At 36.5% G+C, this 21695-nt stretch overlaps 1 protein-coding gene across 1 annotated transcript in view; it reads left to right on the top strand.

Moving 5' to 3' along the window:
• Nucleotides 1-21695, top strand: part of MYO16 (myosin XVI) — a 277452-nt gene that overhangs the window by 171608 nt on the left and 84149 nt on the right. The window contains 4 exon segments of the mRNA XM_009997923.1: nucleotides 1137-1209; nucleotides 10969-11121; nucleotides 11742-11942; nucleotides 21619-21694. Coding sequence (XP_009996225.1) covers nucleotides 1137-1209; nucleotides 10969-11121; nucleotides 11742-11942; nucleotides 21619-21694 — 503 coding nt within the window.

Raw genomic sequence — 21695 nt, 5'->3', positions numbered from 1 at the left:
TTTTCAAGAAGATGAATTATTTTTCTTTTACTGATTTCTTCTGTTCCAGAGAGCCATTGGTTATAGTGAAAAGTCTTTCCCCCTGCTGGCATGTCATTTCACTCTGGAGAAAGTCCCAGTATGTTCATGTAGGCAAATAGCAACAATTTACTTTCTTTACTGTAACCCCCTTATTTTCTCTGTCTAGTGATACAGTGAAGAAAATAAAGAAAAAAGCCAAGCATTGGTGAGCCCAGCCCTTTCACATAGAGTTCTCAGATCCTTACAAACCAGGCAACAGGATATCCTAAAAGATCAATTTTACTCCCCATAGTGAACTTAGTTTCTCCTCCAGATCAGGCTTACAATGACTTAGTCCCAAGGAAGTCTGGAATACCAACATCTCTGTCCCTTTCCTGCTTCTTCTGTACAAATCCTAGGTGACTACTGTGCCCTTATCCTTCCACTGGACCTTCCCTGAATGCAAGCAATGGCATGCGACAGATTAGATGCACTGCCAACAACTATTCTTTTATATATATGGAAAAGAAACATCTGTTTTCTTCATGCCGAAATCCTGATTGTTCTTTCCCCTGAGAGATGTAACCACTTGTGCAGCCTGAGCGTGCAGCCTCTACTTGATGCTGGCACAGAGAGGACTTAGACTTAAAAGGTTTCTCTTTAAGCACATTTAGAAGGAACAGTTCTGAGTGTCAGAGAAACATAAACTGGAAAGGGTAACTGGGTGCTACAAAGTAGTTTTGAAGCTTCCCCTCAATAGCTGCAACTCATCTAAGCAAATGAAGGATTCTATACCTTTAGAAACTGGACTTTAGAAACTGGACTTCAAAGAAGAAAATATTTTTTTGTTCTCTAACAAATTCAGTCTTTTAAATGGCTGCTAAAACATTGTGGGCTTATTTATGTTTGATATAATAAGTTGGTGTGTAGACCTTTGTCTTTGTTGTATGCATGATCTGCTTGTGTATTGTGCACTGGTTGAACTCAATGATCTTAAAGGTTTTTTTCAAACCAGAATGATTCTGTGAAATACAGTCTGCTTTCATTCTAGTACTGATATCCTTCTGTCAGAAACAACAGCTACATTATTCACTTGCTTGAATTCTTATTATCTGTAATATCTTTTTCTTCCCTAGTGACCAGGTATTTGAAATTGGAATACTGGATATTTTTGGATTTGAAGAATTTCAAAAGAATACTTTTGAGCAGGTAAGTGGCTACATTTTGCTCAATTTACTGTGGTAGTTAATTCTTCTATTAAAGCTTTGGGGTTTAAGCAAAATTAGTGTTTTGATCAGAATATAAACATAGGTGGAGGCAAAAATTGGCCCTTGAATTTTTTTTTTTACCATTTTGCCTATCTGTGTGTAAATTAAAACCCCAGCTTTATACAGTTATTCAGCATTTTAAGATAACCTAGTAAACATCTACCATAATTATTTGGAAGAGTGGTAGTATCAGCACCAAAAGACAAGCTAAGGAAAATATTTAGTGTCATCTGTTTTCATGCTTGTGGAAGTGAAACTTCAGCTGGGTCAGTGAGTAGGAGGACGCTACACTGGTTTGGAAGAAAGATCAAAAAGATCTTGGAGGAAAAATAGAATTATAATTCTACATTATGTTAAGTGCCATTACTGGCAGATTCACCTATGTGTGACTTTACAACATATAACATTTAAAATATGTTAATTTGATACATGGAAAATAAATCAAACTTTAGCTCACTGTATTAATAAAAATCCATTTGAATATCAAACATTTTTTGAAAATTATGGAACTGTTTGCCCACCTTCAACATTGGTCTCTGAACACCAAAGCTCTTGTGAATTACGTATTTCACAAAGTATTAGCAACTCCACACAACACACAGAAAGAGAACTCTATGTTATTGTTCAGTAGTTCATTCATTCAGTAATGCAGCAGAAGGAAATCAAAGCATAGAATAGAAAATCAAAGCACAGAAAATAACAAAGATGGCATCAGCAGCAACAAAGGGCCTGTTATTGTTTGCAATCAAAATTTGCACCTTCATCCCAGTCAATCCATTGTTGTATGGCTCAACTTTCTCTCTATAGTTAAAAAGAAGTGATAGAGCCACCTTAGTTCAGTTCATGTTTCATATTTACATTGGCACCCAGTTTCCAGATGTTTGAAAGCACAAACAGGTTGAGTTTACCTCCACCTTCAAAAAGGCATGTAAGAATGCAATAAAACTTACTCCAGTTCCCCTCTCACAAAACTGTGTTTGCAGTTCTACCTTGCTTCAACATTTGCTGGGTTAGGGACTAGTGGTGTGTGCCAATATTTACAGTCATTTACTCAGTATGAATGTCTGATTTGAGGAAAATTGCCAAGTGAAAAAATAAAAGCATTTTAACACAGACTGAATATATGCAAAAAAAAAAATAAAAAAAAATCCATAAAATCTACTGATTAATAAGGATAAAGTATTCTATGCATTTTAAATTCATCTCAAAACAGAGGGGTGCATCTTGGTACTTACTGGCTTTGTTGATTTTTTTTACTCTGTTCTGCATTATTTTTTGTCATGAAACTTTTATAGGTTCCGTAACTGACATGAAATACTATGAATTTCAGTTTCTGTCATTTTCATCTTAGTGGCTGAGGAGGATGCTTGAAGATAAAATCTGAGACATAAAGAAAAATTAGTAAAAAAAATTTATTGTATTATTTCTGTGTTGTAAACATGATAGTTTCAAAGTCAACTTTGCATTTTTATTTTATTTTTTCTAAGTAAATGTATTTCAAGAGGCATTTACTCCACCTGGACTGAATGGGTTTTGTTCAGTTGAGTAATACTGAGTCATTACCTCAGAAACTACTGAACTGCTTTCCTGAGAAGAAAGAGTAGAGGGGAGGGAATTACAAAGTTTGTTTTTATATTAACTCTATCATGTGATTAACATGTCTGATTCCTGAAGTGAGTGGCTGTAGTGTCCATTAAGAGAAGCAATTTGTATCTCCACATGGCACCAGGTAATCATGCAGCCATACCCAATGCAGCCTTCACTCGAAAGCTCGAGCTGTCTCGCAGTCTAGACTGGTTCAGTATTCTGCCTGGGCTCCTTAACCCTGATGATAAACAGGCTTATTAGCAGAGATAGGGTCCTCATGCAAAACACTGCATCATTTCTGCAAGCATGCCCAGTGTCAAGGCCTGTGATTGCAGAAAGTTAACATTGAATGTTACAGCCAAACACTGGAGGAGCTATAAAAATTGCCTTTTCATCACATTTAGATTAACATATTTAAATACGGCATTTAAAAAGCAATTTGGGGAAAATGAACCTTTTGTTACAAATTAGTGTAAGACAGAGCATTCTGGGTGATAGCAGTTTGCCTGCTTTCTTGAAAAAAAAGATTATAATTGTTTTCAAGAAAGATTAAAACCTTCTGATTTCCAAGACCTGGGGACATTTCAAGAATCTTTCTGATGCTTCAAACCAGGTCAGTTGATAGACAGTTTAATATCATAATTAAGAGAGAGATGATACTAAATCACATGTCAATTTAAGCAATTAATTTTAATAGGTTGTGTTTGAAGACAGTTCAGGAAGAGACAGCTGGATAAAACAGGTAGAATAACTTGTTCACTCCAGTGAGTGTGTTGGAATGACAAGGCATTAGAGTATTAAAATGTCAAAGGCAAACAAAAAATTGGTCTAAGAACAGTCTATGAACAATGCATAGGACAATAGATGTCAAAGAACTGGGAAATAAAGGTTAATTATGTCTACACCAAGAATCTGGTAACTTCTACAGGCAAAATGATGTGACTGACAGCTTGCAATGGGAAAAGTTTTATGCGCAATTACAAAGAAGGCGGCATTAGAAGTGAAAAACAGTACTAATTAAATGTTCAGCTTTCCTTGTATTTCGTGAGCATCTGTGAGCCTTCAGCCTTCCTATTATATTATAATGTACCAAACATAAGTTTGATACATTATAATAGCAGAAATAGGACATGGAATTATAAAATAGGTGTAAATAAGCGTATGGAATAAGCAATACTGAGTGGTGGAGTCATTGCTCGATAAAGACTGAAAGCTTCTCAATTACCAAGACTCAGTGAGTTACTGCTCATAACCTAAGCCATGGTAAATGACTACAGCACACTTCTAGCTCACCTCAATTACCATTTACAATCACTTTCTAGCAGTGATCATTACATTGGGAACAGCATTTTCATAGAGCAGCTGTATACTTGCTGTGCCAGAACAGCTTTTTCTACAGCCACACTAGAGTATAGTCAGTGAGCACAGATTTGTGTGTACTTTTCCATACAGAAATGGCCTTAATTTTGTGATTATTTCAGGAAATACAGGTGCTCTACCAAAAACAGCAATGGCAGTTTTCAGTGTTAGTTTTCAATGTTTTCTTAGGTTTCCTTGTCCGAGAGAGACTATATTTGGTTACAGTTTTATTTGTACTCCTTTAAAAGTAGAAAATGTCCGCTTCTCTTCTGGTAGAGTTTAAATCTGTGTTCTGTTGTACTCAGTGTTCTTTCACAGCTCAGCTCCTAATAGTACATTCAAGGAATGCTCTTATCTTCTTTGTAATTTTATGCTACTATATTCTTTGACCAGAAGAGCATGCAACACAAATGTAAAAAACTCCTGGCCAATGAGCACAAGTGAAAAGCAGAAGGAAAGCTTGATAGAGTTAACTGTCTGTACCATTAGTACCTACTATTGCTTCTGAGAAAACTATATTATAGCAGAAGAACCAGACCTTAGAGTAGCAAGAGTAGCTTTTCTTACTGCTGCAGAAAATCAGGTCTTTGTGGAAGCTTCATAAAGAGCAATCATGCAGCTAAATAAAATGGTCTCCAGTAGTCTTTTCTGTCTAATTAAAATGATAAACTGAAAAAAATATTTGCCTCTTGCTAAATAACATGTTTAGCTCTTGCATGGTGTTTTGTCTCTGTAGACCTCTCAAGTTTTGCAGAGAAAAGTATATACAAATGTGTGTGTGTGTATACATATGTGTGTGTGTGTGTGTGTCTCCTCCTTTTTCTGGAAATGTAAGTTATTTATCTGAATTAGGACAGCAGGTCACTGAAACAGTCAAGTGCCTCTTGACTCCCATTCAACTCTGTACCCATTAAATTATGTCTACATTATCTATGTGGTGCAGTAGAGGGCTGGGAGAGGCATGGCTCCTGTGGCAGCTCCATGCAGTATATCTCCCACAGTAGGAGCCAGCTGGCTCCCAAAGCCCAGAACATTGCCTGCCCCGCTCAAGACTTCACTTCTGAGTCACTGTGGTGAAGCAGAAGAGCTTGAATGACCCAGCTGCACTCCCAGGAATTTTCACCTATTTTTATTATTAGATGTGGTAGGTTTTGACTTCCTTGTGTATTATTTCCTTAGTTAACCCTTCTGAGACCTCATTTAATTTTTTTCATGTAAGCTTTCCTAGACTAAACAGACATAACAGAATATTTTTTATTAAATCTAATTGCCTCAGCCATGAGAGCTCTTCTAGCTATCCAAATGTAAGCTCATGTTGCCTCTTTTGTGGATGCATGAACAGATAAAAACTGCATAACTTTTCTACAGTCATTACAGTCTCAGTGATGGCAAATGGGAGGTCACACAAATTAGCATCTGCATTCAGAGAGTATGAAGGAGCATTCCAATATTTTTCTTTTTTATTTTATGGAGTAGAAATCAGCCTTCTTTGGTTTTGTCTGTCCACAGCATAGGCAAATGGTCCTGCTTTCCTCTGTACTAGCCTATGGAATAGGTGGCTGCTGTTGGACACTGAGCCCTAATATGAAGTAGGGACTTGAATGCAGCTGACTGGAGCTCTAAAAGCCTATTCCTGCCCTCAGGGGGCTGGTGATCCTGTGTTTTATTTTGTTTCTTGACCCTATTACTTTGGATCTTACAGTTTGTATGGTTCTTGTCATGCTGTACCCCTGTTCCCTCTCAGTCTCTTTGGTCTATTTTCCTGGTCTGCACACTTTTTCTTTTTTCCATATAATCTTCCCAGTGTTGCAGTCAGCCACTAGAAAGCCAGCTTTACTCAGTGTTAAAGTTGGCTTATCATGTACCTGGCATTAAAATATTTTCTTTTTCTATATTCTTTTACAGTAGACACTTTGTGGAAAACAAAAACAAAAATGAAATCAGATAAAATCAAATAAATAATTTTAAAAAAACAGCAAAGACATTTATCTTAAACTGAGATTCCAGTTAGATACAGCTTGTGCTTGATTGTTGAAATGCTGTACAAAGGCATTTATTAACTAGTATTTTACTGCAGCACCCACAGCAGCATTTACTGCATTTACTGTGGCATTTCCACAGCAGCAACCTCTTTTGTCCCCCAGTACTTAGTTGCTGGCCAGCAGTATGAGCAAAAAAATTATTCTGAACTGTTTCAGTACCTTTAATTCCTAATTCTGTAAGGGAAAGAAGTCTGCTGTTTGTTTGTTTGTTTAATAATTTTATATGTACAAATTCAAGTGGGGGACTATTCCACTTTGTTTTGAAATTGGATTCCTATTAGAGGGAGTTTTCAGACCCTTCTTTGTGGAAAGCTTTTTGGGTGACAGCTACCCAAATTTTAATATAGCACTGGGTTCTGTTTTATGTTATTTGAGGAACACAGATTAGCTAATGGCAACTGACATGATTTCCCTGTGAAATTAAGTTCATCTGACAGAGATGCAGAAGGACAATGTTTGACTTTATACTGGAGGTCCATAGAAATCAAGGAAATTCTACTGGATCTTGTTGCCCCTGTAAGGCAAAGGAAGAAATGTTATGGGTTCTGGGTTTGTTACACATTCATTAATAATATTCTTTTTGGTACTCTACATAAAAAAAAGAATGCGGAAGTATTTGGGTAGCAGATACAAGGGGGAACAGTGATGACGATACTTCTAAGAAAGAAGTGATTATCAACCTTAGGTTGCAAATGTTTTCTAAGTCCAACCTCAGCAAATAGAAGATGACTCTGCTTTCCACTATCTTAGAGTTACATTTTTGAGAAATGCTAGAGCACAACCTTGCAAATTAAACTTGGCATTGTAGCTGCATCATCTTGGCCCATAACGTATGGCTTGATAGATTTGTTGATATGACAGCTGTAAGCTTTACTCCATGCTCTGAATGTGCATCCCTTGAGACAGCTAATCTTTCTGCATGACCAAAGAATGTAAAAGATCTTTCCAAAGGGTGTTTACATCCCTAATTCCCTCACTGATTGACAGTCACCAAATTTTTTCACAAATTTCCTTTTTTGCTATGCCTTTCCTAATACTTACTTATATAAAGTGAAGAGCAGGAAAAGTTCCTTAGTCTTTGGAGTACAGTACAATTTTGATATTCTACCTAAATTAGAATTTGGGTTATACTTAATAGTACTAACTGGTCCAATGTACTAAAAGGAAGAGAGATCAAGCTGTTTAATGTGATGAATACTTATTGCTTTTACCAAACGCCACTTTATTATTTTCCAAATCCTACAATTCAGATGATACTGTGTGTTATTTGTTTAAATACTTTAACGATTTTTTTTTTATTCTAATAGTGTTCTAGACGTAGTTTTTAATGAAGACATAGACAAATAGATGGTGTGTCTGTTTTCACTGGGCATGATAGGGAATTAGGATTAGAAAGGAAGACAGACAGAAAGGAGGATTTCTTACAGAAAAGACGTACTCCGAGCTAATAAGAGGTATGTAAAGTACAGTTTAACAATATTTAATGAGGAAATACCATAGGTAATATTGACTAAAGCAAATATACAGTGCTTAAGGGTATTCCTACAACATTTGTTTTAGGTAAAAATTTCATTGTTTTCTTTTCTTTCTACCATATTTTAATCTAGTTTTCATGGGTGCAATTAAATACATGTTCAAAAAATGAAGTTTTCTGAACATTTCATATCTTTGGCCTGAAAATATGTCATTTTATATAATACGTCCTATGAAACAGCAAAAAGAAGTTAGGTTTGCAAAGCTAGTTTAGTTCATTTTCATCTAATTTCTACATTTCAGCTCCTTTAATTATTATGTCAGCCTGTGTCAGGCTTTTAATTTGAAACATTCATTTTATTACCTTTCCCCAGTAGATTGTATAAATGGAGAAAGACATGATCAGAATGTCTTGCTCTTCAGCAGTCCCTGGCTGGTCTCCTGGTTCTCATTCTGCAGAGCTGTGACTCACAGCTACTGCTAGAGACAGCAGCTTTGGAGCAGTTTGCAGCTTGCTGAAGAGCCTGAGCTTGCTTTCTGATCTGGTTTGCAGAACCTTACTGTCATTATGGCAAATCTGCCAACCTAAATGATGGTATTGCTTAAAACCAATACTATTTATCAGTTCTTTATAAGATATGATTAAGACAGTGTTTCCCTTTGGCTTGACTTCTGCAGTTCAATAATTTTGCTGCACTGTCAGGTCCTCAAGTACAGTTATTGTTTTGATGTGTGCTAGGAGATTGACACGTGATAAAAAGTAAGCTTGAGTTCATAGTGATTTTGTCAGTTCTTCTTATGATAAAATCTACCTGTAAAAGTTAAAAAATGTGGTTCTGTACATAACTCATTTACAAATAAAGTTATACACAGCATGCATAATTTTAAGACTTTACATATCCATTGAAGTATAAGCTTGTAATGTTATGTTTGACTTCTGAAATAATGTTAACAAACTCCTGAAAATGTTTTGTAATTAGAATTAAACTCAAAAAGTGATCAGTAAAGCATATTTTGCCTGCCACAAAATTAAAAAAAGTCTTTTTCCATAAGATACGTAGTCATTGCAAGTCCATTGCATATTCTGTTAATAAAATGAGATAACAATCTGAATCTTTACAAATACCACTCAAAAAAACATTGGTTTTAGTCAAGGTTATCTTTTGTCTGCACTACCATGTGTTGGTAAAGATGGTTAATAACAGACATTTGGTTATAAAATGGGGGTTTGTTTTATTTCTTTTGACTGTTTTTCACACTGCTCTGTTTCATTGAATAGCAAGTGCAAGTTGACTATACTGCCATGAGGTGTTAATGTGAAATTCAGGCAACTGTTATACATTACTTGGGTTCTTTCCACTCAGCTGGATGTTAAGCCACGTACTTTAAGGATCGATCTAAACATTTTGGGGTTTTTTAGTATGACTTGTTGGAATTCTTTTACACACTTTATTCATGGAAGATATAGTTTATGGCCCAAACAAATATGTGACTAGCTCAGCCTGAAAATAAACTGCATGCAAGCATTCCTTGCATCATTCATTATATAAAGGGTTCTTCTGCGCCTTTTAGGAGTTTATATTTTCTTAAATTCTTAGTGATAGTTATAATGTTGGAGGAGATTTTAGAATTACTCACTTCAAAATAAATAAAACAGTTTAAAAATAAGCCACAAAGTTATTAAATATGTATTTTTTGCAGATTGGGTACTTTGAATAAAAATACAAAGGGTCCCAAAATAAGCTGATACAACTCCCACCTATTTTTATTTGAAAATCAGATCCCTATTTAAGTATGTATTTTGCAAAAGTGGCACTGGTCCTCTTATAAGGCAATCATGGAATATATTTCAGAGGCTATTATATTATTTTATAGAATAATAGAATTGGGTTGGGAGGGACCTTAAAACCATCTAGTTCCAACTGCCCTGCCATGAGCAGGTAGACCAAGTTGCTCGAAGACGCATCCAACCTGGCCTTGATCACTTCCAGGGAAGGGGCAATCACAATGTCCCTGGACAACCTGTTCCAGTGTCTCACCACCCTCACACTAAAGAATTTCTTGCTTATATCTAACCTAAATTTCCCCTCTTCCAGGTAAAAGCCATTACCTGTCCCTACAAGCCCTTGCAAAAAGTCCCTCCCCAGCTTTCCTGTAGGCCCCTTCAGGTACTGGAAGGATGCTCTAAGGTCTCCCCAGAGCCTTCTCCAAGTGGAACAGCCCCAACCCTCGCAGCCTGTCTTCATAGGAGAGGTGCTCCAGGCCTCTGATCATCTCTGTGGTCCTTCTCTGCACTTGCCCCAAGAGCTCCATGTCGTTTTGTTTTGGTGACCCCAGAACTGGAGCCAGTACTCCACGTGGCATCTCAAAAAAGTGGATTGGAGGGGCAGAATCACCTCCCTCGACCTGCTGGCCATGCTTCTTCTGATGCAGCCCAGGATACAGTTGGCTTTCTGGGCTGCAAGCGCACATTGCTGGCTCATGTTGAGTTTCTCATCAACAACACTCCTAAGTCCTTCTTCTCAGGGCTGCTCTCAGTTCATTGTCCACTCAACCTGTAGTTGTGCTTGGGATTGCCCCACCCAGGTGCAGGACTTTGCACTTGGCCTTATTGAACTTTATGAGGTTGGCATGGGCCCACCTCTCAAGTCTGTCAGGGTCCCTCTGGATGGCATCTCTTTCGTCAAGCATGTCAACTGCTCCACACAGTTTGGTGTTGTCAGCAAACTTGCTGAGGATGCACTCAGTTACACTGTCTGTGTCACTGACAAAGATGATGAACAACATCAGTCCCAGTTAAAGCTGACCTAACTACACAGTCAGGATTTTTACCAACTATGTAGACTTTATTTCTAAAAGCACATTGCATCTGTGTAGTCTTCCTCAATGTAAACTGTAGAAAAATATCAAGTGCAACAATTTACATATAGAGTTTCCCCACTTCAATCGGTGGAATTAATGTAAATTTGCACTATATTTGACAATGCTGGTATTTGATGATTCTTACGAGAAATTCACAATGAGCTGTTCTGGCAGAAATCTGTTTATTCCCAATTTAATACTAATAGCCGTTAAAATGTAAATTTCCCCAGGGTCTTGCTAATCTATGGTCTACTGAGAGAGAACATGTTGTGGATTGACATTTCATCAAATTCTCTATCAGGCGTGCAGTAAAACCTACACCCATGAATTATGCAGTAAACTTCTAATACTTGTCGTTTTTTTTGGTCTTACAATAGCTGTGTGTCAACATGACCAATGAGAAGATACACCAATATATCAATGAAGTGCTTTTCCTACAAGAGCAAGCAGAATGTGTACAAGAGGGAGTTACCATGGAAACGGTGTATTCTGCTGGTAACCATACTGCAGCCTTGGATTTTTTCTTTCAGGTAGATTTCATATCCATTTTATGCCATGTGTATTTATACACAGCCTCTGCATGTTAGACTAATACAAACTTTTGCCTGCATTTTCTGATTTATAAAACTATAGAGAAGGTTATGCATCCAGAGAGATCTTAGAGAGAGCTGTCATAACGGACCTCACAGATTGAGGGCTAACAGAGATTTGTAACAGTGCAGGGTTGAAAAAGATGTTACAGAAACTCCTTGCCCATAGTGATTCACACATAGCATGTGTGTATCGTGCCATATCCTTAACGCATCTGTAAGGCAGCCAAGTCTCTGTTGTAAGCCTGACAGTTTCTTTTGTTCCTGGGACTAGTTTCTGAAGTATAACTTCTAAGAAGGAATTTGCCCAATCAGTTTACTGAAAGATGAGCAATAGTTACCATTTTTTTTGGCAAGTTAAATATTATTCTCTAGGTTTCTTGCAGAATTATTGGATGTGCATAGTCTTGGAGAGTTACCATAATATGTAACCATGTTTTCTTTTCTTTGAGGTGATACATGTTTCTGTTTACTAAATTAAAAGCTGTATTACTCTACAACGAACAACTGACATTCTATTGCTCCTGTATAAAATGAGAAAAATTTATTTTTTATTTCAGAAACCATCAGGCTTTTTGTCAATACTGGATGAAGAAAGTCAATCTATTTGGTCAGTGGAACAGAGTCTGTCTAAGCGTATTCAGTCTTACCTGGATACATTAGATACAAATACAGTCTATTCCTCCACAAAAGATGGAAATGGTAACCTTGCCCCAAAGGATCAGGGCTCCACCTTCACTGTTATGCATTATGCTGGGAGGGTGAGTTGTTTGAATGATTGGTTACACAGACTTAATGAAAAAGAGTAAACAAAAAATTCCGCACAGCTTCTCCAACTCCTGGCTATAAATAACAATTCACTTTCTACTAATGAATTTTTGGGGCACAGCTTAGAATCTCAGTGCAGTATCTAGTGTGTGAAATCTGTAGTTTATATCATGTTGTACAATAGTCAAGCTACCTAATTCTGGCTCTTAATTTTTATCTTTGTTGTAAGCACTTAATGAAGGAGGGGGTGATTCAGATACCTCAGCATAAATATTTAATACCATTTTAGTTACCTGCCACTTTGTTTTCAGATGTTGTTCCAGCACAGTACAGGTTCCCTGTAGATTCTCTGCCATATATATAGATACTTTGTATACCAGCATGCATCTGGTAAACACAAACAAACAAAACCCTAAAACCACACTTTTTTCTGTTACCAATCATAATAAAAATATTTTTTTTCCTCTGTTTCTTCAAAATCCCAGAACACGCTGCATGTCTCTAAATATGGCTGTAAACCAGCATGTTTTGCATTTCCTTTCCTGCAATGTTCATGGGAAAAGCATTATCATTTCTTTTAAACAGGCCTCTTACCCTTTCTTTCCAATACTCCCTACAGGCCTCTTACCCTTTCTTTCCAATACTCCAATATTTTCCAATACTTCCAATATTTTCACATTGTCTCCTCTACTACCTGGAGCCTACAGCAAGCAAAACAGGTCTGCATTTAAGGGGATCGTAATTTTGTTTAGAGAATCTGACGTATTGACCTCTTTGTGATTCATCTGACATGTTGCCTCTTCTCTCTGTTCAAAGCATGGTATTTTAAATGAGCTAATGAATGTAGACTGTATAGGCACAATTCAATGGGGTCTCTCAGTTATTACTCTCCCAAGATGTCCACTGACATCAGGTGACAACCTAGACTGAAGGCTGCAGCAATCAATTTACATCTGAACAGCTTGTTCTGTGTCCTTTCACACTTTCTAAGTCTTACACAGGTGATTCCATGAGCTGTCCATCCATTGATGGAGTCCCATAAAATCTTTGTTCGTAGCACATTTAGAAGCTGTTTAGCTACTGTGCCCTTGGAACCACTGCTTCATGATGAGATGCACTGTGCTGTTTATAAATATAACTGTGAGTCTTGTTAGTGGATGACTTCACTTAGCAGGTCACTTTAAACCTCAAATCTCAGTAAAGCCTGCTGTGAGGCAGGACCTGGCTTTTTCAGGATTTAATGGCAGCATGTGATACTCGCCTGATACTGCAGAACCCTCCGAGGAAGATGTGTGGAAACTGCAGGTGCTTTACTATAACCAGACAGCCAACACCTGGATGCTCCTCTCTTTACCTAAGTAACAGACAGAAGACATGAGTTCAAAGAGCAAGAAATTGGGCAGCTGCGATCAAGTCTTTTGATTAGAATGCATATTGCAGTTATAAAGGAATTGTAATAGCTTTGCTGCTGCTTATTGTGAGAGGTAATTAGAGCAACCTTCCCTCACGTGATTTTCTGAGTAGCAAATTCAAAGGGTTTATCTGATATGCTGCTAAAAAACCAAAAAAAATCAGAAAACAAAAACAAAAAAACACCAGAAAAATAGCTCTAACTCATGCTCCTAAAGGGAATGGATGATGTGCTTTCTGCTATGATTAATATTTTAGGTAGAACAGATTTATGCACCCAGTCAGTCAGCTTATTGATAGTGCATACTCTTATGAGCCATGTTCAAGACTTGCCTCCAGGTCACCAAAAAAAAAGCTTGCTGGCTCTCTCATATCTCAAGGTAACATTATATAATGAGAGCCCTGAGCTCACTAGAACAGATGAGAGGTTGGAATGTGCACACTTAGGCTTCTTTTACCAGATTGGGGTCCTTTACAGCAATAAAAATGGGGCAAGGGCTATTTTGTGACTCCTCATTTGGAAATTAAGTCAGTGGAAGTGTTGAGTAGTGTTCTGATGCAGGCAAATTTATTCCTGCCCAATGATAGAAATGTGGTCATTATGGAAAGGATTGAGACTGTTTGGGTAGTGCTTAAATTCCTAACCTAAATACTTTTAATAACTCCCTGGAGGCTTTTCTTTCATCATATGGCTTTCTACTTAGACTTGAATTATTTGCCAAAGTTAAGTAGTTTGAATGCCTTTACTGTTGGGACTTCTCAGTAGGCATGAGGTCACTCAGTGGTTAGATAACTGCACAACAAAGATTTTGTAAAACTTATTAGCACTTAAAGTGATAGAGTTAAGAACAGACAAAAAACTCCAGATGTCTTAATAAGTTTATAAATCTGTTTTATATTTGTTAGGTAAATATGTTTTTCATGGAGTTCTGCTATGATTATACAAATTTATCACGATAGCTTTAAAAGGTTCCACACGCCAAAAATCTGACATGACAGAAGCAGCAAGGCAGCTGCATTAAAATCACAACCAGAATGTTAAAAAAAAATTCTTTAAAATGAAAAAAAGTTTGTCTTACTCTCAGAAGAAGCACTCTTTAGGAACATTTTTTAAGAACAGAGTTTCAGATGCCCAGTCATGAAAGTTAAACTGAGATTTGTAGCTGGTACACTTTTCATTAACATGTGTTTTATCCTGCATGGTTACTAAGGTTGGTTTTTTTTTTTTGTAACATAGACACTTGATTTGACCTTTTCCTAATAATAGTAGTGACATTTAATCTAAAAGTATGAACAAATAGACAACTCTCCAAGTAATGTAAATTCACACATTCTTTTGAAGTCAATGGAGATCCTTTGATTTACATTGGCCAAGGAAATATTCCAGACAGTCAGGTTGTTTTTTGCATCCTTATGGCAGTAAAATGCTTGTCCTTGCCAAAACAGAAATGTTCCTGTGCAAGTGCTTAACACTCCTAACTTTAATACTGACTGAGCAAAATCCTTAAAGGCACTTGCATTTTTGATATCTCGTGGAATTGTTAGCTAGCTATCATAGATTGACATTTCCAGTGATTTATGATACGTATTTCCATAAAATCTAATAACAGCATTACTATACTAAATAATTATACAAATTGAGTCTGTTCTCAAACTAATAAGTCTTCATAAGTTGATAAGTTGAATAGAAACTGGCATTTTAAGAATGCTGATGCTGTTCTTTAGATTGTGCTATTACTTACTACATTTAGGAGCTTTTTATAAAAGTAATTTTTGATTTATGCTTTATGAAAATTGTTAAGGACCAGTATTTTAAATACATCAGGTTTTATTGGCACCCAAAAGTAAGAATTTCATATATAAAATAAGAGTGTAGTTTGGCAGCTTTTGGGAGCCATTTTTATAGTCTGATATCAATTAAATTAGTCTAAAGTAAGTGAAGTACAAAGTCTTTCTCTGTGCCATTACCTTCAGAGATCCCCAAATTTAAAACAAGAAGGCTTGATTTTATTCTTACTTACCACATTTTTTTCACTCATTGTAACTCCTTTAATTTGGTAAAGCTTCTTGTTATTTACATAAGTGAAAGGTGAATCAGCCCAGAAGGTAGGAAAAGAATTACCCGTAAAATGTGACAGACAAGTAATTGAATATGAAATTTTTCACTTCTAGGCTTAAGCATTTATATTCCAGTGGTGTGTCTAGGCTGGTGTTTGTGGAGGAAGTCACACTGAATGCAGGCTCTGTGTTATACAGAAGGTGAAGGCAGACAGCCTGATTTCTCTTAAGTAACAAAAGTTCTAACTGCAGTGTAGTTTGTAGCCAACCTGAAACAGCTGCTACTCCAAGACATCTACAGGAAAAAAAAGCACTAATATTCTGTGTTGACCCCAGAATGAATCTCCTATGGACTCTTGTGATTTGCGGTCTTTTTCATCCATAGTTAATGTATGTAGCTCAAAGTCCAGAAATAATTGTGTTCCTGTCTCAGACCTATTTTAGCAGCTCGTAAGTGCAGTTATACTGGAAAATGCAGCAATCAAAAACACTGCCTCACTGAAGAGACCTCTTCTATAAATTTAATTGAGATTGACAGACAGCTTTTTGTCAACAAACCTGATATCTCTATTATGAAATAGAGAGGATTATGAGAGGATTACGTCTGATACAGATGTGTCCATGCAGTTTCAAAGACCTCTAACATGTTCATATCTTAATGTTTTATGTCAGGATTGTAATAGGAAAATGATCTTTTCTTCCAGTATGAAGTATTTTTGATTGATTGTAGTCATCCATTGTCAGGCATTGCCCATTCCCTTATGTTTTATGCTCAGTAGGTTTTCCTGGGACAACACATTGTTGTTCCAACCCTAATGAGCTTTAGGCCATTACAGAAAAGGCAGTACTGGGAGAAAAGAGAAGAGATAACAGCTCAGGAATGAAAAATAGAGAACATGAGGTCAAAGTGAGCCTAAGAAGGTGTATGGGAGGAAGAGGCTTAGGGTAATGTGTTAGGGAAAAAAATCTTGAAGAATTTTGAATCTTTACTTGAAAAACAATGCTTTAAGAAAATCTGTATGTGTGGTGCCATTTTGAAAGACTTTTGGTTTTTTTCCTAATTTTTTTACTGGTTTGGAATTAAGAAAGTGGGATAAAAGAGGGGAAAAAATGCACAAATAAGCTTCTGTGCATAGAAAAAAACAAGACATGGTGAGATTTTTCTGCGGAGGCTGACAGAACAATGTATTACCCAAATGTGACAGAATGATCCTTTGGAAGAAATAAAACAACTTTTTATTAGTTTCTTTTAAATTTTATTATTACGTCTGCACAACACTTAGTTTGTCTTTTTCTGCATGAATGATGTGATACAGTTGTTAACTATATGAACACATGTTCAGCAAAGGGCACTGAGAACATTAGTACTTGATCAGATCAAGTATTTTACTTTATCTCCCAGTTTTAATTTTGCAGCTGAACAGAATCCTACAATGCTTTGACACATTATGAGTCTCTTTTAGGAGTTATTTAATGTCTTGATATCTGAATGCTGTAAGACAAAAAGCTTATCTGTTCTGTTCAGGCAGAAAGTAGAAAAGAATTATTTCAGTTTTGTGTGACTGAAAAAACCCCCACCTTGGGGAAGCTTTATCTGAAGGTTGTTTAACACATTTCCCTGAACACTGGCAGTCTGATCTCTGCTGGAAAAAATGTGTGCATCTGAGGCATTGCTTTGTTTCTGATGCCTCACATGAAGATGGGTATTCTCAGCTGCTTCTCACAGAGGCTGTGTCTGCCTGGCAGCACCGTGCGAGGAGAGGCACAGTGAGTCCATGCTGCACACTGCAATCTTCCCTGCAGGAAGCCAAGTGTCTTATGGATGCAGTTGATCAATGCATCTGACCAGCAGCTGAAACTATGCTGAGACTCTGTAATACTGGATTTCTAGATACTTTTCCTGGTAACATTAATATTTACATTATGGGCTCTCCTGTAAGGAAGGGTTTTACATGACTTATATCTCTGAACTTTCAGACTTACTGATAGATCTTTGAAGATCTTTGAAGAATAGCATTCCATCATTAACTTTCTCGAGGACTCAAAAGTTCTTTTTTTTAATTTTATATGAGAATTAATATATCAATAAGTAAATAATAAATACATTGTCTTAGCACAATGCCAAGAGAGAGAGCTTTACCTAACAATCATATTTAACACACCAGTGTTCAAGACAATGATCTAGTTGCTCATTGTTCATTTAATCTGAAGAATGTCACCATAATTTAAGCTTTTTTATTTTATACTTGAATTTTAAAGTTGTGCTTGAATTTACAAATCAGATAAGCTTCTTGTTGCTGTTTGCCTTGCCGCTGTTTTGACTTACAGTACTGTAATAGACTGATCAAGCCTAAAGACCAACTTCTTTGCTCTATAAACCTGTGCATATAATGTCCTTTAAGTGCAGATCAAGGTTTGTTCCATTTCTCAGCTGTGTGCATTTCAAAAATACCCCTCAGCTGTCAGCTCACCTCACCAAGACAGTCTTGTCTGAAATGCCTTATATATCCCAGGCAGATTCTGAAACTGAACCTCTACAGCAAAAGACAAAAGGAAATGGATTAATCAATAAGGATGCTTTCATTTTCTCTCTTTTTTTTTTTTCCCCAGGCTGAATCCGCAGACATAACAATTAAATCAGCCTAGTCTAAGCCATACCAAAGCCTATAAAGGTTGCTTGACAAAGATTTGCTTTTTCACACCAACAGGATAGTTGTGTTTTTTCTCCCTATCTCTTTTTCTTTCTTTAATTAGACTTTATTTTGGACTTCCACTTACAGGGACAAATAATAGAACACTTCCCCTCACCTTCCTGTTTTGTTTCTAAATATCTTCTGGATTCAATATGCTAATATTTCTATCACAGTGTTATAATACACAGATTATATAAAATTGTTAACTTCAGTCATTGCTTAACAAGATATTGGTTGGAGAGGGTGTGAAGCCCAGTGACCCTAAAAAAATGGTACATTCAAGCTTTCAAATTATATCACTCACATTTAAGTACTGGCATAAAATTAATAACTAAAGTGACCCTCTGTGCACTGAAATTGTCCTTGGACATGTTCTCAAAAATTTGTTTTAACTACACTAACTAATTGTTCTCATATTAACTAAATTTAGCAACATATGCAAAACTATGAGTTTCTGAGTTACATTTTGTTATGAATATAGTAATTTTTTTCCCCTTTTCACTGCGAGTGCAGCCAAATCAATCAAATCAACATTCCAGGGGCACTTTCCTAGCTTGTTTTAGGCTTCCTGCTGGATCTGCCACTAAACATGATTGCTTTTGGCCTATCACAAGATACGAAAACTATTTACAACATAGAGTATTAGAAGGAATTGATGAAAAGTATATGTAAAGGTGGCCCATTGATAAAGTATATTAGGAAAGCAAATAAAGCCCTTTACCACAGTCAGACATTATGAGAGGGAATACTTTAATTCAGAATATTAATTTTTGAGAGAAGTATTACAATGGAGTGACAGGAAGATGATTAAAGAATCAAAAGGCAAGAATATGTAAGAAGGTAAGAGGAATATGCAGTTCCCAAAGCTAACTGTGTGCACAATTGGTGTGTGAACCTCCTGTTTTCTGGGTGGTTTTTTATCTCATCTTTGAATCTGCTAGTTCTCATGATAATAGAACTAGCTATACCAACCTAAATGACCAGCAGACAGGTTTAAAAAGAAATAAATTCAGGTAACTTTTTGCATAGCTGGTAAGTAATGAAACTCCTTGCCACTGAACATTCAGCCTACCCCACTACCACTGTGCTTAGGTTAAGCTCTCTTTCTCTCTGAACTTAAATCAAGAAGGAAAGAAAATCCTGTCCCTTTCTTGTTTTAATCTGTTTTCATTAAACATAATGCAATGTGGAACTGCACACTACATTCTCTTTTAATAAAAATAGTTCAGATAGTATCTAAAGATCTTGTTTCCTTTGCTTAACAGAAACTCATATGTTTGCATACTGCATGTCTGTCCCAAAGGGTTCATCAGGTAAAGCAAGTTAGAACAAACAGCTGCAATAAATAGAAGTGAGAATAAGGAGTATGTTTTCTAATACCGGAACTATGATGTGAGTGCACATTTCCTGCCTGAATCATATAATGTCTGTTTGGTTTTTGTCTCTTCAGAACAACTACCCACTGTGCTTGAGTGTCAATCAGTGCAGTTTTGGCCAGGTTTACTTTAGAAACCAAGTAGAAAAACACTGAGAGAAAGATATGTGCTTTAGGCAAAGTGCTAGGTAGGTTGATATCTCTGATAAGGCCAGTATTAAATTAACAAAATTGGCAGCTAGAAGAGGACCTCTTTTCTTGTTCTCATTTGTGGGACTGGCAGCGAATATGGAAGTGCCATTTCTTTGACTCTGTTTTCATGTCTTTAGGCAGTGAATTAATTTACCAAGCCCATGGCAAAAGTGTTAGAGGAGCAACTTGAGCAATTTCTTCATAAAAGGGAATCCTGATAACTTTTATGTATTTGATGTGGTATGAGAGGTGTCTTATGAATATAGTTCTAGAAGATGTTGATGTATTATACCAGCATGAGTAATAAAACTTCTCCCTATTTCAATCTGGGCACTCAATCTTAATGAAGTGTCTCCCACTGCTATACTTACCTACTTTCCCCACCAATACTCACCCTCTTCTTCTAACTTAGTCAAAGCCTGAGATACTCAATTAAGAACTGGTATTATAGATCTGTCAAATAAGTTCTGTTAATTATCTTTTATGGACCAGTATGGTAGAACATTTACTTTAAGTACACTAAAAGCATTTAATAGTATACTTAAATTATTTTAATAGTTGGCTAACTATGTCACATGTTCTTAGGAGATGCAATTAGAAAATTATATAACATTGCATCTGTCATGGAAAAGAGTGTAATTCTACTGTTATACCTTTCCTATGTCAGATGCCATACTAATTATATCATTTGACAATTACTAACTATAACAGATTATACACATCCAAATCATAGAATATCTTTCATATATATGACAGCATTACATAATTGTCAAATGACCCAATGGAAAACAAGATTAATGCACTGATTAATATTACTAATCTTAATTGTATATTTAAAGCTGAATTAAATATACAAGGATAAAATTTCCCCAAATATCTAAGGAACCTAGGATACAGACCCAATACAAACCTTAAAAGAAGCTTTAGATATAAACATGTTCCCGTGGTAAATAAAACCCAAGAAGTTCCCACTAAGTGTCTGCCTAATCCTGGAGGTACTATGATCTATTATTTTCTTCCTTTTTAATTTAAAAATTCCCTTAGGTTCTACTACTGTGCAAGCCAGAGATGTTTATATCTAAAGCCTGTAAACTAACTAGTTGTTTGCCTTCCATCCCATAAAAAGTAAAAAAAACCCCAACAACAACCCAGCAAATCCCATGGCTCAGTGACTGTTTTTTGGTCGTAGTGCTGCTTTTCTATCCAGTGTCTCCTGGGATGGGCTCAATGTTAAAACAGCCACTTGGTCATATTTCTTCATTTTGGTACCCTCAGGAGCGCCAGGTAGGGCCTTGTGTTTTGCTCACTCTTCAGAGTGCCCACCACATGTGTTAGCATTGATCTGCAATCAGATGTCAGAAGGAGTGACAATCCCAACTGTCTGTTCTTGAAATTATGACACTGGGCAACTGAGGTGATTCAAACCCTTTCTGTACGTAGTTGTTAGAAAGGTAAATGGGATTTGAACATATAAATTGAAACATATAAATTGAAATTGCCTCCAGAGGACATATAAATGGCTGTAACTTTTATTGAGTATGAGCTGGGACTCAGATTATGCCATGAGTGTTTTGTCATGGTCAGTGTGGACAGTTTCCCTTTGATAAGGAGATCTGTGTTCTGGGAGTGACTCACATGGAAAGTGATATTTAGGTCACTATCTTCTGCTTTACACTGCACTTTTGATTCAGAGTCTTGCCTTCTGGAAATGTTTTAGAATCAGTCTGATGAAATTTCTGTATGCTTGTGGAGACACACAATGTTCAACAACGACTTCTTCTGGTTAATACTGTTAGAACTGTGAAAGGAATGAAAGACACTACCTGGTGCCAACCTTCAATTGCTGAGTGGGAAAAAACCCCACAGTTTCAGTTCTACTGCTTTAAGATTTTTAAAATATACATTGGTCATTACTAATGATGTCACAATATTTTATTGTAGGTTACTTACGACGTTGCTGGTGCAATAGAAAAAAATAAAGATTCCCTTTCACAAAATCTTGTATTTGTAATGAAAAG

The sequence above is a fragment of the Chaetura pelagica genome, unplaced genomic scaffold (assembly GCF_000747805.2).
Source record: "Chaetura pelagica isolate M959 unplaced genomic scaffold, ChaPel_1.0 scaffold123, whole genome shotgun sequence".
In the NCBI taxonomy this organism is placed as follows: Eukaryota; Metazoa; Chordata; class Aves; order Apodiformes; family Apodidae; genus Chaetura; species Chaetura pelagica.
This window is presented reverse-complemented; position numbering and strand designations above follow the sequence as displayed.